Source organism: Kryptolebias marmoratus, linkage group LG2 (assembly GCF_001649575.2).
Source record: "Kryptolebias marmoratus isolate JLee-2015 linkage group LG2, ASM164957v2, whole genome shotgun sequence".
Classification (NCBI taxonomy): domain Eukaryota; kingdom Metazoa; phylum Chordata; class Actinopteri; order Cyprinodontiformes; family Rivulidae; genus Kryptolebias; species Kryptolebias marmoratus.
Genome location: NC_051431.1, coordinates 24,331,064 through 24,349,943, shown reverse-complemented (window position 1 = coordinate 24,349,943; position 18,880 = coordinate 24,331,064). Strand labels below are relative to the sequence as shown.

Below are 18,880 nucleotides of genomic sequence, written 5' to 3'. Positions count from 1 at the left end.
CCCCCCCCCCCCCATCTGACAGATTTTTTCAAAAAAGTCTTAAAAATTACATTAAATCTGTTCAAATATATTTTCTTTTCTATTTGACACGATTTTCAAAGTTTTTTTTCTATCCTGTACATATTTTCAACGCATTTTTGGTTATAGTTGCAATATAACATATAAACAAACTTTGTCCACTGATGTCCATTTAACAAAATATCAAGTGGTGCGACCATCAAAAAATTCCCACTTTGGGACTTATATTTTGAAACCCACTCAAAAACAGGAAGTTGCATCAGCCAACAGTTTGCCAAGGACCCTTGGAGGCAGCAAAGAGGTTTGTTATTCTTTCTTAAATTTTATAAAAGTGTCTCTTTTAGCAGTTGGTATGTAGTTGCCATATTTAGCTATCATGCGGTATGACCTTGAAAAAATAATTAATATTTAAATATTTCTTCAATTATCTATTTTGATTATAGATTTCATATTTGCCTTTTGTGGGAAGCTAGCTTGTTTTTTAAGGAGGCTAATTTTTTGCCTGTAAATATTGACTGCATACAAAAATATGTGGTGTGACCATTGTGTAGTGTTTTTAATGATAGATAATGTTCTTGAAAGGTAGTTTTTGTGCTTTAATATTTGAATTTAAGACTCAAAAGCAAAAAAGTACTTTTTATTATTATGTCCGGAATAGTATTTTGTACAGTTTTAGTATTTTTTTTAACAATATCGTGATAAAATACAGTGGAGTATGTAAATTTACTGGGGTAGTTGTGTACTGTGTCATTTATTGTTTTAATCTATTTTACTAGATGCCACTGTCAAGTCAAACCAAAACTGCTCGTCTCGGAGAGAGAAAGAAACAGAGAGAAATGGACGGCTGCATCTCAGGCTTACAAAGAAAGAAAAAAGATGTCAAATGCTGTTTTAGATATAACACCACCATTTGTGGAGGACATTCCACCAGTCTTGATTGATTTAGAGAGCGCACAAGAGCCTGAAAATGCCAGCCAAGCTGTAGCAAACCCCATCCCTGTAAAGCCGGATTTTATTCCACCCGCATCCTTCACTCCGAAAAAAAAAGAAAAGAGAAGGAACACATCAGGACAATATTGCAAAAGACTGCAGAAACAGAAAAACAAACTGAAAATGCAAGTCATAGATCGAAAGAAACAACTAATTAAGTTTAAACTAAATGATAAATTTAGAAAAAAATGAGAAGAGATAAATGTCAAGACAAAAAACAAGCCTAAGTGAAAAATTCAAGCAAAGGGGGTCCAAAAAAACTGTCAACAGAGAAGAAGCAAACAGTTGTCAACTTTCTGTCCAGAAACTTTGTCTTTTTTCAAATGTCATTCTTGTTTTTCCTTGGAAAAATAGCATTTTTTTTTGGACAACTATACCTTTTTGTCTTGGATTGATTTTTCCCAATACGTTTTATATTGTGCTCTTTTGTTATGATGCGTAACCATAGCAACAGGGTGGTTTACAACAGGGAGCAGCTGATTAACGTCGCAGAAGCAGAAATAATACGACGACTGAAGCCAGAAACCCCAGAGGAATTGAAAAGTAGGCGTCGTGGATCCAGAGCAGGAGCAAAGAGAGAGAAGGAGGAAGTTCAAACCATCTCTGCCATCCATCATCATGGGCAGCGTGAGGTCGTTAGCTAACAAGTTGGATGAACTTCAAGCCCTGGTAAGAACCCAGCAAGAGTATCGGGAATGTAGTATTATGTGTTTTACTGAGACATGGCTGCAGGATCATATCCCCGACTCTCTCTGCCGGGCTTCCTGACTATACGGGCAGATCAAGATTTAATAAGTAGCAGGAAAAGGAAAGGAGGTGGACTGGCAGTGCTCGTCAACAACCAATGGTGTCACCCAGGACATTTTACTGTGAAGTGTCGTCTCTGCAGTCCTGACATTGAATTATTGGCAGTGCGTTTTCGTCCATATTATTTGCCAAGAGAGTTCACCGGTGTTGTTTTGGTGGCTGTTCACATTCCACCCTGCATGTGATGTCATCAGTTCCGTCGTTGCTAAGATACAGACACAACAACCCAATTCTTTCATAGCAATATCTGGCGATTTTAATCACGCCTCATTCTCTGCCACACTGCCAACGTTTCAACAGTTTGTCAGCTGCTCTAACAGAGAAAACAAGACATTGGATTTGTTTGACACAAATGTCAATGATTCATATACTTCCAAAGCAAGACCTCCTCTGGGTAAATCAGATCACAACCTTGTTTTTCTCTGCTCACAATATAAACCCCTTGTCCAGAGACTACCTGTTACAAAAAGGACTGTGAGAAAGTGGACACAGGAAGCTGAAGAAGCCCTACAGGGTTGTTTTGATGCTACTGATTGGATTTCTCTTTGCAAGCCACATGGAGAGGACATCAATGCCATGACTGAGTGTGTGACCAACTATATAAACTTCTGTGTGGATAACGCTATCCCCACCAGAACAGTGAGATGCTTCCCTAATAACAAACCCTGGATCACCAGTGAGCTAAAGGAACTGTTAAACAAGAAAAAAAGAGCCTTTAGGGAGCGAGACAGGGAGTTATTGAGGAGTATACAGAAGCAGCTCAAAGTCAAAATCAGAGACAGCAAGGAGGTGTACAGGAAGAAGCTGGAGAGTAAACTGCAAAGGAATAATATCAGAGACGTGTGGTCGGGGATGAAGAAGATCACAGGCTTCAAGCAGGAAGATTGGATAGATGGAAGTCTGGACAGAGCAAATGAGCATCCTCCCCTCCTGCCCCCAGTCAAACCGACGTCCCATCCTCCTTTGACCCACAGCTTTCCTGTAACACCTCAGATGTTTTATCCTCCACCTCAGTCATGGACTCTTCTGCTTCCACGAGTTTGTCTTCACCCGAATCAGGAGATGCTGCTGCCCCCTTTGCTTCCCCCTCCCACTTTTCTGTTTCTAGAAGTCAAGTGAAGAGGCAGCTGGAGAGACTGAACCGGAACAAGGCTGCAGGTCCAGATGGTGTCAGCCCCAGAGTCCTGAAGGCCTGTGCAGAGCAGCTCTGTGGGATTCTGCAACACCTCTTCAATCTTAGCTTGACTCAAGCTACCTCAACATTTAATTCCCCTTTGGGATAAATAAAGTATTTTTGAATTGAATTCAATTATACGCGGACTGATTTGGGAGTCATGAAAAGTTTCAACACCCCCCCCCCCCCCAAAAAAAAAAAAAAAAAAAAAAAAAATCACGTGACCGGAATTTCATTGGCTACATGCCTGTGGCGTCAGAACCCGCTTGGGAGCTGATTGGCCGGAGCTGTATGCTTGCAAACGAGGGGAGGAGACTTTCATGACTTTACGGATGGGAAATTAGAGGGGCTCTAGGGGGGGGCAAAGATCAACCCAGTTGGTCAGATGAAATGTCAATCAAAAGTGGCGGCAAAACGCCGCTATTTTGAAATTTAAGTTAATAAAAACGATAAATGTAGCAAAAACTGTACAGATTTGAATTCAAAACTCAGTTAAACGGCCGGCGAGCAGGCCGGCGCGTGGTAAGGGGTTTTATTGTATTTATGTTTGGGAGATTTAAAAAAAATTAATAAAAATAGAAATCTTCAAATACGGTAAATAATAAAAAAGTTCAGAAAATGAAGGCAATATACGGCACATTTAGATTTTTTGAGGGATTAATTTGAAATGTTTGTTACAAAGTTGATGATTACTGCATTTTTATTTATGAAGATTAAATTGACCTGTTTAGTTTGTATTGTTTTTTTGTAATGTTACTGGCTGTAATTCTATATTTATTTATTTATTTATTTATCTATATTTGACCTGTTTACTGGCCTACATTTATTATGTACATCATGTGATGTGACCAACGAAAGAAGTAACTGTATTGAATTTAAAATAGAATATCTAGTTTCTGGAGCAGATATATTAACCAATTGTACAGTATCCTCGAGTGACTGTTGTTTTATTTAATTTTTAAAATCAGTTTGATGAAATGGTGAAGAAATGTAGTTGTCAGGACACTTCTAAATTGGACTGCAACCTTTTGGGGGAGGGAAACTGTCATAATTGGCAGAAAAATGCTAAGAAATTTAAATATTTTGTTTCTAAACACCCTAAATAAATGGGAACTTATTATAATATGTGTTTAGAACATCATGGAAAATAACTTATTTTAAGATAAATCGCGGTCGCACCACATGACATTTTTTGAGACTACAGCCAGTTTATATTGATGAAAAATCTCGAAAAATTTCTCATTTTAATTATTTCTGTGTGCACAACGTATCAAATGCTTTAACAATTGCGACAGATATACATATTTTTTAAATTTTAATTTTAGCCTGGTGGAAATCCCAAAAATAACTAAGTCTAAATTTTCTAAATGTTTCTGCAGTTCGTTGGCAGGAAATCATGGAAAGAATCCAGCAGCATGAATTTGATGGACTCTATCAAAAAGAAGATGTAGTGCAGTTCATGTTTCAGCATGAGCTTCAAGACGAAATAATGTTGCTGATGAGGGCAACATAGTTGAGAACCAAGAGGATCAACCTGAGGAACAGCCTGAACAACCTGAGGCCGTAGTCCCAGAACCTCAGGTCCAGATAGTCCTGCCAAGGGCAGAAGAGGATGAAGAATACTGGGCAGACATCTCAGATAGTGACAGCAGTGTCAACAGTGACAGCAGCTCTGACGAGGATGTCCCAGCACCACCATTACTATCAGACAAACAGACTGGGACATTCTGGAAAAGGAAGAGGGAGGACGACAATCCAAGCAAGAAGAGAGACAAAAAAACCCCAAAAAGAACAGGAGCGACTCAGAGGAAGAGTCAGGGTCTGCATTCTCCTCTACCTCAAAACAGCAGAGGTCAAGAAAACACAAAGAGATGAAGATGAGGAAGATGCCAGACCCAGAAAACAGCTTGGACTTTAAAAAAAGGTTTGCTCCCATTACAGCCACACCATTTTAACTGCAGGCCTACAAGGAAACATTTCCAACACAACAAGTTCACATTCAGTTTTCTGTGAGCAGAACGTGTTGCTCTAAAGTCTGTCACGTTTTCTGGTTGATAGGGTCTGTGTGAGTCGTCCTCCTCTTCTTTGAAATTTTCCAACCAACCAACACCTCTCCCCTGTCTTCAACTGTCATCATTCATCAACTGAGCGCCTCTTCATCCTCATTAGTCAACAAATAATTGCCTCTACGCCCTCAGGAGTCATCAATTGATCACCTTTCCTCCATCCTCAGGGGTCAGAATCCAAGCACCTCACCACCGCCCTCGGTGGGCATCAACCAAGCGCCTCTCCTCAGTCCTCAAGCATCAACCGATCACCTCTCCTCCACCCTCAGAGGTCAAAAACCGATCACCTGTCCTCCACCCTCATGGGTCAGAATCCGAGCACCTCACCACCCCCCTCGGTGGGCATCAACCAAACGCCTCTCCTCAGTCCTCAGGAGTCATCAGCTGAGCTCTAGCTGCACCTCAGAGCTCTGTCATTTGTTTGGACTGTGCCCAGGCTGGTTAAAAACCAGATAATAAATAAATAAATTTTATTTGATGTTTTTTGGTCAGCTTCTTTGAGTCCTAGACCCAGATGTTGTTGGTGAACCTATTTGAATATATATATATATATATATATATATATATATATATATCACATTTAGAGACAAAATGGGGTTTTACCTGCTGTCTTCATTATATGATGCAGAAAGTGATAAATTAGTTAATGACCGGGAGTGCAAATATTTTCTTGCCCTTTTTCGCGTGTGCCATATTTTCGTTTCTTTTTTTCTCAATGGCAGCTAAGATTTTTAAAAATATATTAAACATTGACAAAAGGTGGATTTCAAACCAAATGATGCTATTTTCCCTAACTGTGTTGTTAATTCTATAATGATTGCTACTAAAATCGAACCAGAAAGTAAGAAAACGGAAGTATGAGGTGTAATAATGATTAAAAGCAAAGGCAAAAAAAAAAAAAGAATTATGGTAGACGAACAAGGTTCATGTGGATTAATCATATTTATTACAAGTCACATCCCAAATTAACTATAAACCTCTACCCAAAAAGAACATTGTTTAAAAAGTGAAAAAACAAAAACAAACAACTTCCATAATGAGATATATTCAGTCCAGTCATAAAATTTAAACACACAAACTAAACAATACATAGTCTAAACTATAACCGGACTAAACAATACACCGTATACAAACTAAACCGTACACGGGCTAAAATGTAGATGAACTAAACAATACAAAGAGTAAAATGTTGCGCCCCTACTTCCTTGTCCTATGCAACACTGAGTTCTTTATTTCAGGGGTGACCAGAACAAAACTCAAAAGACATTAAATATACCATAGTCTATTCCAATTTATTAATCGAAACAGTAAAACAACAAAGTCAGTTAATCGGACAGAGTCGCTCACCGCCCCCGTACCGGATCTCTGCTCAACACACGTTAAGGGTGATGCCAAGAGAGAGAGACCCCGAACAATCAGGGGGCTGTCATTTTTATCTAACTGACTACGCCCCCTAAGGCGTTTCCCTGTGTGTATCAGCAAAAGGCTGTGTGACCAGCCTGGGTTTTCAGCACTTAAGTAGTATGAGCTGCAGCGTTTAAGTGTGCGAGCAACAACAAAAACATCTCATCTCCTTCAAGGTCGTCCACAAACTCCTCTCCAGTTGTAACCATTTCATCGGGCAAAAACATTTCACACGTCATGGAAAGTTACACTCTAACAACGACATACACAAACTAAACAATACACAGACTAAACCATACATGGACTTAACCCTAAACAAACTAAACAATTTACTAACTAATTAATTTACAGACTAAACCGTACAGAAACTGAACCGTACACAGACTAAACCGTACATGGACTTAACAATACAGAGACTAAACCGTACACAGACTAAACCGTACATGGACTTAACTCAAAACAAACTAAACAATTTACAAACTAATTAATTTACAGACTAAACTGTACATGGACTTAACTCAAAACAAACTAAACCGTACACAAACTAAACTGTACACAGACTTAACCCTAAACAAACTAAACGATTCACAAACTAATTAATTTACAAACTAAACCGTACACAAACTAAACCATACATGGACTAAACTGTACACAGACTAAACAATACAGAGACTAAGCCGTACACAAACTTAACTCTAAACAAATTAAATAATTCACAAACTAATTAATTTACAGACTAAAATGTACACAAACTAAACCATTCATCCACTTTAACAGTAACATACGGTTTAGTACACAAACTAAACAATACACTGACAAAACTGTACACAAACTAAAAAATACTCTGACCAACTGTACATGAACTAAACAATACACGGACTAAACCATACACGGACTAAACACTACACAAACTAAACAGTATATGGACTAAACAATTTACAAACTAAACCTTACCCAAACTAAACAATACCCATATCTAACTGTACATGGACTATACACCAACTAAACCGTAGTACACAAACTGAAAAATACACTGACTAACCGTACACGAACTAAACAATAAAAGGACAAAACTGTACACAAACTTAACCGTACTTTAAACTAAACAATTTACAAACTAAAGCTTACAAACTGAGCTCAGACCAGTGAGGCCTACAGACCACAAAAAAAACAAAAAGCTAAATGCAACTTTAAAAAAAATAAATAAATTGAGAAAAAGATCTGTTATAGCATTGGGTGATGATATACAGTCTGTAGCTGTATTATCATGAATTTGTAATAAAATATAGTAAGTGATCTCCAGCAGAAGCAGGACCAGGATGGGCATCCCATGTGTCTCGAATCTCCGGGAGTCAGGAGGAGCTCCTGTAATCACTGCTGTCCGGTAAATCCTGACAGGACTCAGGTTTTCTGAATGTTTCTGTTGTTGCTTACAGGTCGGGGCATCTCTGTTTGCCAGCAACATCGGCAGCGGTCACTTCGTGGGTCTGGCAGGAACAGGAGCAGCCGCTGGCATCGCCGTAGGAGGGTTTGAGTGGAATGTAGGAGTCATTTCATTACGTTTCTTTGCATTGTGCTTCATTACACACTCATGTTGTGGGACACTTAGGCAACGCTGCTGTAAATGACCAACAAAAAATGAAATAAATAAAAAAAGAATGAAAGGAATTCAGTGAGCCATGGGAGATGATTTGAAGGCGTCCCATGTTCCTACAGGCTCTGTTCATCGTGTTGTTGCTGGGCTGGCTGTTCGTACCGGTGTACCTCACAGCTGGGGTAAGACGTTCGGTTTGTGTGTTTGTCATCCATCTTGGTTTACTGTAACCGTTGGGATGAGTAACTCTTACCGCTCTGCTGTGTCAGGTGATCACGATGCCGCAGTACCTGAAGAAGAGGTTCGGTGGGACCAGAATCAGCCTCTACCTGTCTGTTATCTCTCTGTTCCTGTACATTTTCACCAAGATCTCTGTGAGTCGGCCTGTCTGGGCCTACATAGTGTGTGTGTGTTCATCATTGTTTTTATGTTCATTGTTTCGTCAGTGTGTATTTTGAACATGACTACTCTGACTTTTGTTTTTTTTTTTACCTTTTATAGTTTATGAAATATTTAATTTTATTTACATGTTTTTCTAATTAAAATAACTGGAGATCTCTTGAAAGCCCTAAAAGAATTTGGATTGTTTTTAATCTATTTAAGCAAACTTGCTTCAGATTTACCCATCGTTTGGCTAAGTTTAGCTTATAGCTTTTGTTTAGTTAATTTTAGCTTTCTAACTATTGTTTAGCTGGTTGTAGCTTTTAGTTATCGTTTTACAAATTTTAGCTTTTCTTTTGCTAATTTTAGCATGCTGCTGCTGTTTGACCAATTTTACCCACTGTTATGCCAATTTGAGCTACTTTTAGCTTAGTAATTTTAATTTTTAGCTACTGCTTTGCAGGTTAAGCCTTTACTATTTTGATGCCTTTAGCTTTTGTTTGGCTAATTATAGCCTTTTGTGTTTGTTTAGCAAATTTGAGCTTTTAGCAACTGTTTTGGTCATTTTAGCTTCCAGCTTTTGTTTTGACAGTTTTAGCTTTTAGTTTTTCTTTTGCTATTTTTAGCTACTGTTTTGCCAATTTTAACTTTCAGCAACAGTTTAGCTAGTTTTAGCTAAATTGAGCTTATAGCTATTGTTTTACTAATTTTTACTTTCAGCTACTGCTTTACTAGTTTAAGCCTTTTACTTGTTTTGATGATTTAATATTTTGTTTAACTAGTTTTAGTCCTTAGTTTTTGTTTTGCCAGTTGTAGCTTTAAGCAACAGTTTTGCTATTTTTAACTACAGTTTAATCATAGCTATTGTTTTGCTCTTTTTTAGCTACTGCTTTGTTATTTTTACCTTTTAGCTACAGTTTTGCACGTTTTTAGCATTTAAGTACGGTTTTTTATGGCTTAGCTTTTAGCTTTTGTTTTGCTGATTTTAGCCTTTTGTTTTGCAAATCGTAGCTTTTAGCAAATATTTAAGTACTCATTTTAGCTTCTAGCTTTTGTTTTTTTTAACAGTTTTAGCTTTTAGTTTTTCTTTTGGTAAGTTTAGCCTTTAGTTACTGTTTTGCTAACTGTAGCTTTCAACAACAGTTTCACTATTTTTAGCTAAATGTAGTTTATAGCTATTTACTAATTTTAACTATTAGTTACTTTAGCTACTGCTTGTTTTGATGCTTTTATCTTTTGATTAACTATTTTTAGCCTCTAGTTTTTGTTTCGCTCATTTTAGTTCCATTCTTTGTTTTAACAATTATAGCTTTCGGGTGTTTTTTTGCTAACGTTAGCCTTAAATCAGGTCCTTTCACCAGCCGTAAACGTCCCGTCCCTCCTTCCTGACCTCCTGTGTCTCTGTGCCCAGGTGGACATGTTTTCAGGCGCTGTGTTCATCCAGCAGGCGTTAGGCTGGAACATCTACGTGTCGGTCATCGCTCTCCTGATAATAACGGCTCTGTACACAGTTACAGGTACGCGGGCCGAGCGACACCCAAACCTGGACGTGTTTCAGGCACAACTTAAACAGCAGCTGGATGCTGACTCCAGAAAAGCCACAAAAACTGACTTTCGGTTAAATCTTTGTCATGTTACCACGGTTACGCTGACTACAAATTTCTAATATAATAACAGATTGTGTAAAAATGAAAGTAGCATTCTGTGGTGGAAGAACGCCCTCCACCTTCATGCCAGAGTTTTAAACAAGAATACGTGTTGGGGATGACTCTCAGCTACTAGCACACCAAATTTTAGCTCAGTATCTGCAAAAACGGACTGAGTTACAGCCAATGTTGTGCGTTTCAAGGCAGATTAGCCGTCGTCTTGAATCATGTTGACTCTAAAATTTAATCGGCTGTAGAGGAGCATCCAGCATTCCCTTTCTGAGCGTTTCATTAAAATCCGTCCAGAGGTTTGCGGGATATTTTGCTAACAGACAGACAAATGTACACAGACAGGTGGTTATATGATCGTGTGTCTTTCAAGGCAGCAGACAAAGCCAGTGTGACACCACCTTTTAGTTTAGTAAAAGTTTTAAGTCCAAGGTTTCAAATATTCACATTCATCGTTCATTCGTCAACTTCTCAATAACAGGTTTAGTCCACGAGAAACAGGCTCAGTTCATGATTTCCAACAGAAACTTGCTGCAATGAAGAAAACGTCAAACTACAGCATCTGAGGCCTTGAGTTCATTATCACGATCATGTAATCGCCTGCGTCTGTGTGCCTGTTTGTCTGTTAGCAAAATATCTTGGGAACCAAAAGAAGGATTTTATTGAAACTCTCAGACAATAATCACTGGATGAACATTTACAGCTGATTAAGTTTTGGAGTCAACCCCATTCAAGATGGCCGCAACAGCTTAGCAAATTTGGCAGACGTATAAATGGCTTTAACTCAGACAGCTTTACAAACGTTGAGCTGAAATTTGATGTGTGGGTAGCTGAACATTCACAACACATGCAAAGTTTGAGCTCCAACGTGTCGTACTGACTTTTTGTTGAAAACTTTGGCATCAACTGATTCGGTCAACTCTTGTCTGTTAGCACAATATCTCATGAACCACTGGATGGATTTTAATGAAACTCTCAGAAAGCAGTCACTGGATGTACGTCTACAACTGATTAATATTTGGAGTCAACGCAATTCAAGATGGCTGCTCCAGCCAATTGATCTTAGCCAACACAGAAATGGCTGCAACTCAATCAGTTGTATGGATATCGAGCTCAAATTTGGTGTTGTGGTAGCTGAGAGTCATCCACAGCACATATTCAGAGCACTGACAAATTGCATGAGATCTTGGTTTAAAACTTTGGCACACAAGGTGAGATCTGTGGACCTGTGTGTGTGTGTGTGTGTGTGTTACCAGGTGGCCTCGCAGCTCTGATGTACACGGACACGTTTCAGACTTTTGTCATCATTGCTGGCGCGTTTGTCCTGTCGGGCTTCTGTAAGTACAAACCTCGCTCTCAGGTTTTGTGCAGCACACGCCTCCGTCAGCCCACCCAGGGCAGGGCTAATGTAACCGTCAGCAGCAGCAGGAAACACTTTAACCAGCGTCTGTAATCATTCATTTCTCTTCTGAGACAAGCCGTTTGCTGACACTGCAAACCTATCTACCTTCAGCTGAAACAACAGCAACCTGAACGGTCTTACTCTTGTTTTTTTTTTTTTGTTTGTTTGTTTTTAAAGAAAAGGAGAACATGCGACCCAACGATAAATCTGCCCTTCCTCCTGGGATTTGTTCTTTTTGCTCTCGTCCCATCTAGCCTTGGCCAAAGTTGGAGGCTACAGTGCTCTGCTCGCCAAATATGGCTCTGCTATGCCGAGCAACGTCTCCTCCCTGGACCCCCAGCGCTACAACATCTCCCCTGAGTGCTACACCCCCCGGCAGGACGCCTTCAGCCTGCTGAGGGACCCCACCACGGGTGACCTTCCCTGGCCCGGCGTGGTGTTCGGGATGACGATAGGGGGAATCTGGTACTGGTGCTCGGACCAGGTGAACGTCATACGCCACTCTGTCTGGGAAAAGCTTAGATGTTGAGTAGCGATACAAAACCCAGCCTGGTACTTACCGGGTACCTATAAGTACATACCTGGTACTTATGGGTACCAGGGCTGTATTATAAAGGGACTTGTTACCTGGTACTTAAATTGTTGCAGCAGACTTACAGTATTTACCTGGTACATACCAGTAAGTACTAGCTACATACCCGGTCAGCACCAGATACTGTAAGAACCAGGCACGTACCCAGGTCATATTTGGTACATACCAGTAAGTACCAGGTAAAGATCTGTATTATAAAGGGATTTGTTACCCTATACATACAGGATACATACCCGGTACGTACTAGTAAGTACCAGATATGTACTAGCAAGGACGGGGTAACAAGTCACTGTAGAATACAGGCTGGTCACTGTAGGTACCTGCAACGTACCCAGTACGTACCTGGTAAGTACCAGGCTGTGTTACGTATTCCTTCTAAAGCTTGTAGAGGTGTACAGGGTAGGTGGGGGGTGAGTGTGTGTGTGTGTGTGTGTGTGTGTGTGTGTGTGTGCTTAAATAAAAGGAGCACACAACAGAGTAATTATCAGATTTACAAATAAACCAAGTGTCTCCATAAAGCACATATGAAAATTCCACAGGGTTTCTGTGATTGTGTGTACTTTTGATTTGGGTGTCAACTTGTAAAAAAACGAAAAACAAAACTAATGAAAGCACCGTAGCACCCTCCCCTGTCACCACGGGCATCAAGCTGGGGGTCAGCAGTGAAGATGATGAAACCTACCGAAGGCTCTAATTTAACATTAGATTAGGATTAAGATCTAAACAGGGAAAATCAAGGGGAAAGGAACCTGTAACGCTCCTGAAATATCCTCCAGGCTCACCCTCACTTATTTTCTGTACCTGGTTAATCATGTTCAGGGGTGAGGGGGCTGGTCTCCTCTCGTCAGCAGGTGAGAAGAGGGATACACCCTAAGGCAGTGGTTCCCGACCGCGGTCCTGGAGGAACACCGCCCTGCACGTTTCAGTCGTTTTCCTGATTTGAACAAGGCTTCTGCCGCAGACATCGAAGACCCGCTGAGGAGAAAGGGTGGCGTTCCTCCAGGACCAGGGTTTGGGAAACCACCACCGTAGGGTACACGTTGGGCAAAAAGCTCATCACAGGGTCAAAGGAGGGACTCGCAGTCATGCAGGTACATACAGATTTCTGGGGTCAACTTAGAATCACCAGTGGATCCAACGTTTGCTTTTGGGCTGTTGGATGAAACCAAAGTGCCTGGGAGAAAAAAAAAAAACTCACATAGACGGGGATAACCATCAAACTCTACACAGCTCAGGACTCAGGTTTTGTTAAGTAAACAACAATGTCAGATGTCCCATGGCGTTGTTCTTCAGAGGTTGTAGTTTCCTAACTTTAAGACCCTGTAAAGACCAGATTACTGCACAAACGTTTCCAACAGCAAGACCCAAGACTTACCAGATCAGCGTCTAAATTCAAACTCCTCAAAGAGTGGTTAATGACTCCCTGTGTCCGCAGGTGATTGTGCAGCGGTGCCTTGCGGCGCGTAGCCTCACCCACGTGAAGGCCGGCTGCATCGTGTGCGGCTACCTCAAACTGCTCCCCATGTTCCTCATGGTGTTCCCGGGAATGATCAGCAGGATCCTCTACCCAGGTGCGTCCCGTCCGAACATGGCTAGAAACAAGCCCGCCAGAGAGAACTGCGGCGTTTGGGCCCACGACTGACAGCATCGTTCGCTCTGCGTTTGTTGTTGTTGTTCCCGTGCGCCTGCAGATGAGGTGGGCTGTGTGGTTCCCGAGGACTGCAAGAGGATTTGTGGGACCGAAGTGGGCTGTTCTAACATCGCTTATCCGAAGCTGGTGGTTACAGTCATGCCTAATGGTAAGATCTGAAAGCTTTTCTTTAGATTTTTTTTTTAAAGTCTGTTTAACACTCGCACGTCTTTTCTTCTCTTCCTGTCCAGGTTTGCGAGGCCTGATGCTGGCTGTGATGTTGGCTGCCCTCATGTCCTCTCTGGCCTCCATCTTTAACAGCAGCAGCACTTTGTTCACCATGGACATCTGGACCCGCATCAGACCGCTGGCTACTGAGCGCGAGCTCATCGTCGTAGGCAGGTAAGCGGGTGATGACGCAGAGATCGGCGTCAATTGTCTAAAAAATACAATTTAATCACGCTCTTATCTGTTTATACAGACCACAACATGCCTTTAAAACGCATAGACAGAAATGAAGATGAAAGAGGATGAAGGTTTTCTCATGTGGTTTGCTCTGCTCCTCAGAGTCTGGGTTCTGTGCATCGTAGCCATCAGCATCTGCTGGATCCCGGTGGTCCAGGCGGCTCAGAGCGGCCAGCTCTTTGACTACATCCAGTCGGTCTCCTGCTACCTGTCCCCCCCGATCGCCTCCGTCTTTCTGCTGGCCGTGTTCGTCAAGAGGGTTAATGAATCGGTGAGGGAGCTTCTGCCTACGTTTACGTTCATCCTTTCATACCACTGAAATAACAGCCCCTGAATGTTTTTTATCCCGTCAGCGCCTCCCCAACCTCACGCATTGAAATGTATCAACAAATATTTCAGACATTTGTCCGAACTAATTTCAGAAAATTCGATTCTGAAAGGAAACATTTATTTTTAGCCAGTCTGTTGCTACTTTAAGAAGCATTTTTGCTACTTTTAACATTTTGATGGTTTTGGCTTTTAGCTAACATTTTGCTACTTTTAGTTTCTAGCTAGCTTTTTGATACATTCAGCTAGCCTTTCACTACTTTTAGCTTTTACCTAGCCCTCTATGGCATGAATTTTTATTTTATGAGGAAAAAAATATTTCACTCTAATTTTAGGAGCTTGGGGGTGTCCTTATAATATATCAATCAGAAAATGTGCCCCCCCACCAGATTTTGGTTTGTTGCCTCAGGGCAACAAGATGCTATAAGGGTACTAAAACGCCAAGGTTTTCTATAATATTTTGTAATGAGGTTAAGGGGCTTGTTGGTGTCACACTGAATGGCATATAAATTTCATTGCTCTACAGCTACTTCCAGAATGTCTTCAGAAAAAAAAACATCTTGAAGTATTCGTAGGGGGAATTGATATTGTCTGATTTTGGAAGGCTGGCCTGCCATTCTTGGTAATCAGTGATGTTGGCACTGTGGGGTGTTCTCCAACAGGGTAAGCGTGGAACATCTTCCTGTGATACTTCATCATTTTCATTTTCCTCTTCATTCACAGACTCATTGTCATCAGGCAGGTCATTTGTTTTTAAAAGAAACCAGTAAGCATAAGATTAGAATAGGTCATATATACCTCTCTTCACCCACTGATGCACGCACACACCTCACCCCCCCCCACCCCCCCACACACACATGTTCATTCCATACAGTATGATACTGTACTGACTGAACCCTAATCTTCTAACTATCCCCCAAACCTGATTCTGCAGTCCACTCTTCCTTTCTCTCACTCTCAGCCTCACCCATCCTCACTGTCGGAAGGAACGAGCCTAACCGCTTGATCATGTTCCTTAGATAGTACAGCAAAAAAAATGATTATGTTGATAACTATGCATCCCTACAAATCTCCATCCATAAGCATGTTATAGTTCACACAAAAGTGGTCGAACTGCACAATGTTGCCCTGAGGCAACGAATGAAAAACTGCCATTTTAATATATAAATAAAGACAAAAAGTGTCTTTACTCAATCAAATATGCTTTTTCACTTATTCATGCACATCACAGATATTTTCTATACAAAGTTATTTAAATTTAAACATGTCAAAAAATGAAATGAATCTTGACTTCTGCTAGCAGCATGTCCAAGTTGGCTGTGGTCCCAAAAAGGAGTGTTTCACCCCAAGACAAAAGGTCAAAGCCACACCCAGCTCAAATTTCATTGGTCACAGACTTATAATGAGACTTTTGATGTGATGTTTAACTTAAAAAAATTTAAAGGGGCGTTGTGTGGGCCAAAATAGTGGTTTGTTGCCTGAGGGCAACACCATGCCATAGAGGGCTAGTATTTTGCTACTTTTATCAAGCAATTTTGCTACTCTTAGCATTTAGCTAGTTTTGGCTTTTTAGCTAGTATAGTTTCTAGCTAGCCTTTTGATACATTCAGCTAGCCTTATGATACTTTGTTTTAACTAGTGTTTTGCCACTTTAGCTAGCATTTTGCTTCATTTAGCATTTTGCTAGCGTTTTTTTTTTTTTTTTTTAGCTAGCCCTTTGATGCTTTTAGCTAGAATTTTGCTACTGTTAGTTTTAGCTAGCATGTTGTTACCATTATCCAGAACTACTTTTAGCACTTCGCTTCTTTATGTAGTGTTTTGCTGCTTTTAGCTAGCATTCTGCGTCACTTAGCTTCTACCTAGCCTTTCCGTCTTTTAGCTTTAGCAGCTCAGTTTCAGTGAAGTTATTCGGCGCTCGCTTTTCCATCCACTCTCCCCTCCAGGGTGCTTTCTGGGGCCTGATAGGTGGTCTGGGGATGGGTCTGTGTCGGATGTTGCCCGAGTTCTGGTTTGGCACCGGCAGCTGTATTTTCCCCTCCCGATGCCCGTTCCTGGTGTGCGGGGTCCATTATTTGCACTTCGCCATCCTACTGTTCTTCTGTACCTGTGCGCTGGTGCTGCTGGTCAGCTACTGCACCGAGCCCATCCACGATCAATATGTGAGTGATTTACTGAGATTTAGTAGCACAGATCAGGGAACGGCGAACCGATTAAAAGTCGGCGACAGGATGCGTCTCAAAACGGAGTCACAAATAAATAGAGGGCCCCCCTCTGTTTCTGCCTTCAGCTCCATCGTCTGGTGTTCAGTCTCCGTCATTCCAAAGAGGAGAGGACAGATCTGGACCGGGAGCAGGTGGAGAAGAAACGGAGAGCTTGTAAGAAGGCTCAGGAGAAGATGGCAGAGAGTACCAACGTAGTTACAGGTAAGCAAGAAAAGGAAATCCCACCTACAAAGATACAGGCAGTACCTCTGGAACCTTTCCTAGCGGGTCATAAACTTCAGAAGGGTTCCACTGGGGTTTTATGTGACAGGCCAACATGAAGCAGCACATAGTGAACGAAAATAAAACATGGTTTTCATTTTTTTTAACAAATATCTGAAAACAGTAGTGTACCTCCAACTAAGACCCAGTACAACCAATCATCTTCAGAAGACATCTAATCAGTAATGAGAGTCCACCCTGTGTGTAATTTAATTTGAGCTGTTCTGTGAGCTTCAGAGATGTGATACAGTGATCAAACAGCATCATGAAGACCAAGGAACACACCAGATGGGTCAGGGTGACAGCTGTTGAGAAGTTTAAAGCAGAGTTAGGTTATAAAACTAAAAGCTCTGTTCAATCCATCATCTGTAAATTAAAGACAATCTACCAAGACATGGCCGTCCATCTAAACTGAGAGGCTGAGCAGAGAGAGAGCACGGATCTGAGAAGCAGCCAAGAAAGCCCCACGTGGAGGAGCTGCAGAGATCCACAGCTCAGGTGGGACAGTCTGCCCACAGGACAACTATTAGACATTCGGTCCTGTTTGTAGGGACACTGCAAACATGTGGAACACGCTGCTCTGCTCAGATGTGCGTGGCAGAAAATTAACTCTGTACATCACCCTGAAAACACCATCCCCACTGTGAAACACGGTGGTGGCACCATCATCCTGTGGTGATGCTTTTCTTAAGCAGGGACAGGGAAGCTGGTCAGAGTTGATGGGAGGAAGGATGGATTTAAAAACAGGAAGAAAATCTGCAAGCCTCGAGACTGTGGAGGTCAACGACCTGATACATCCAGCCAGATCTACAATGGAATGGGTTACATCAAACCATATTCATGTGTTAGAATGGTCCGAATGGTCTGAGAATCTGTGGCAGGACTTAAAGCCTGCTGCTCACAGACGCTCTCCGTCCAGTCTGACTGAGCTGCAGCTATACTGCAGAGAAGAATGGGCAAAGATTTCTGTAAAGCTGGTCGAGACAAACCCTGAACGACCTGCAGCAGAATGTGGTTCTACTCAGGGAGGCTGAATACAAATCCACACCACGCTTTTCATGTTTTTAGATGTAAAGAAATGCTGAGAACCATGTCTGATTTTACTTTTACTTCATATTTAAATGCTGCTCTGTGGTTGTAACATGACAAAATAGAGAAACAGCTCCGAACATGACGTCCGTCTGCCTTTCAGAAGAACGAACGAAAGAAGAAAAGTCCGGTATCTGCCGCCTGTTCAGTGGTCTCTTTGGATTGGGGGGAGGCGCTCAGGATGCAGCCCAGGAAGAACCTGAAGCCCCGGAGCCACAGGTGCCCGACATCAGCGAGGCCCCGGTGTGGAAGCGCACCGTGGACGCCAGCGCTCTCATCATGATGACCGTGGCGGTGTTTATGTGGGGATACTTTGCTTGACAAAGCCTTACTTCATAAAAAATAAAAAAATAAAAATAAATACACACTACAAACTGTGGAAGTACATCTGTAGTTTGAATCACTTTGTTAAAATACAGAAGTCAGCCTTGGAAAGCTGTCCATCTTTAAAGTGCTGTCGCCATCTGTTGGCAGCTTTTTGTCATTGCAGCCCAACTGAGCTCACCTTGGTCCGAAGTGGACCGTCGTGCAAATCTAGTCTGCTCCAGTCTGCTCAGAGGTTGGAGTTTGCCACTCTTTAAAAAGTAGATGTGATGCAGAGTCATAAAAGGTTTTTTTTTTAATATTTTTAATCAAATAAGAGCTCCATTACCGTGTAGGGTTACACCCTGATTCGATCACTCGCCGGTTCTAAAGGTGCAAGAAGACACAAGGGTAGACTGCATCAGAAAGTTTAACTCAATAAAGCTCTAAGTGGCTCTGAAATGGGTTTAAAGTTTTTCTAACATCCTTCAAAACTCAAA

The 18,880-nt window shown here is 41.4% G+C and overlaps 1 protein-coding gene across 3 annotated transcripts in view; it reads left to right on the top strand.

Moving 5' to 3' along the window:
- slc5a2 (solute carrier family 5 member 2) overlaps positions 1–18,702 on the top strand; it is a 21,913-nt gene extending 3,211 nt beyond the window's left edge. Inside the window, exons 3-15 of one of the 3 annotated variants that reach the window (XM_025010380.2) lie at positions 7,896–8,000; positions 8,176–8,235; positions 8,323–8,427; positions 9,846–9,951; positions 11,346–11,426; positions 11,746–11,975; positions 13,519–13,654; positions 13,775–13,882; positions 13,965–14,115; positions 14,281–14,449; positions 16,449–16,664; positions 16,793–16,928; positions 18,184–18,702. In XM_025010380.2, coding sequence (XP_024866148.1) covers positions 7,896–8,000; positions 8,176–8,235; positions 8,323–8,427; positions 9,846–9,951; positions 11,346–11,426; positions 11,746–11,975; positions 13,519–13,654; positions 13,775–13,882; positions 13,965–14,115; positions 14,281–14,449; positions 16,449–16,664; positions 16,793–16,928; positions 18,184–18,398 — 1,818 coding nt within the window. In that variant the 3' untranslated portion in view covers positions 18,399–18,702. Of the gene's footprint in view, positions 1–7,895; positions 8,001–8,175; positions 8,236–8,322; positions 8,428–9,845; positions 9,952–11,345; positions 11,427–11,745; positions 11,976–13,518; positions 13,655–13,774; positions 13,883–13,964; positions 14,116–14,280; positions 14,450–16,448; positions 16,665–16,792; positions 16,929–18,180 lie in introns of all 3 variants that reach the window. The other 2 variants (XM_017435351.3, XM_025010381.2) reach the window with 2 other exon arrangements.
- Positions 18,703–18,880: the final 178 nt, after the last annotated feature.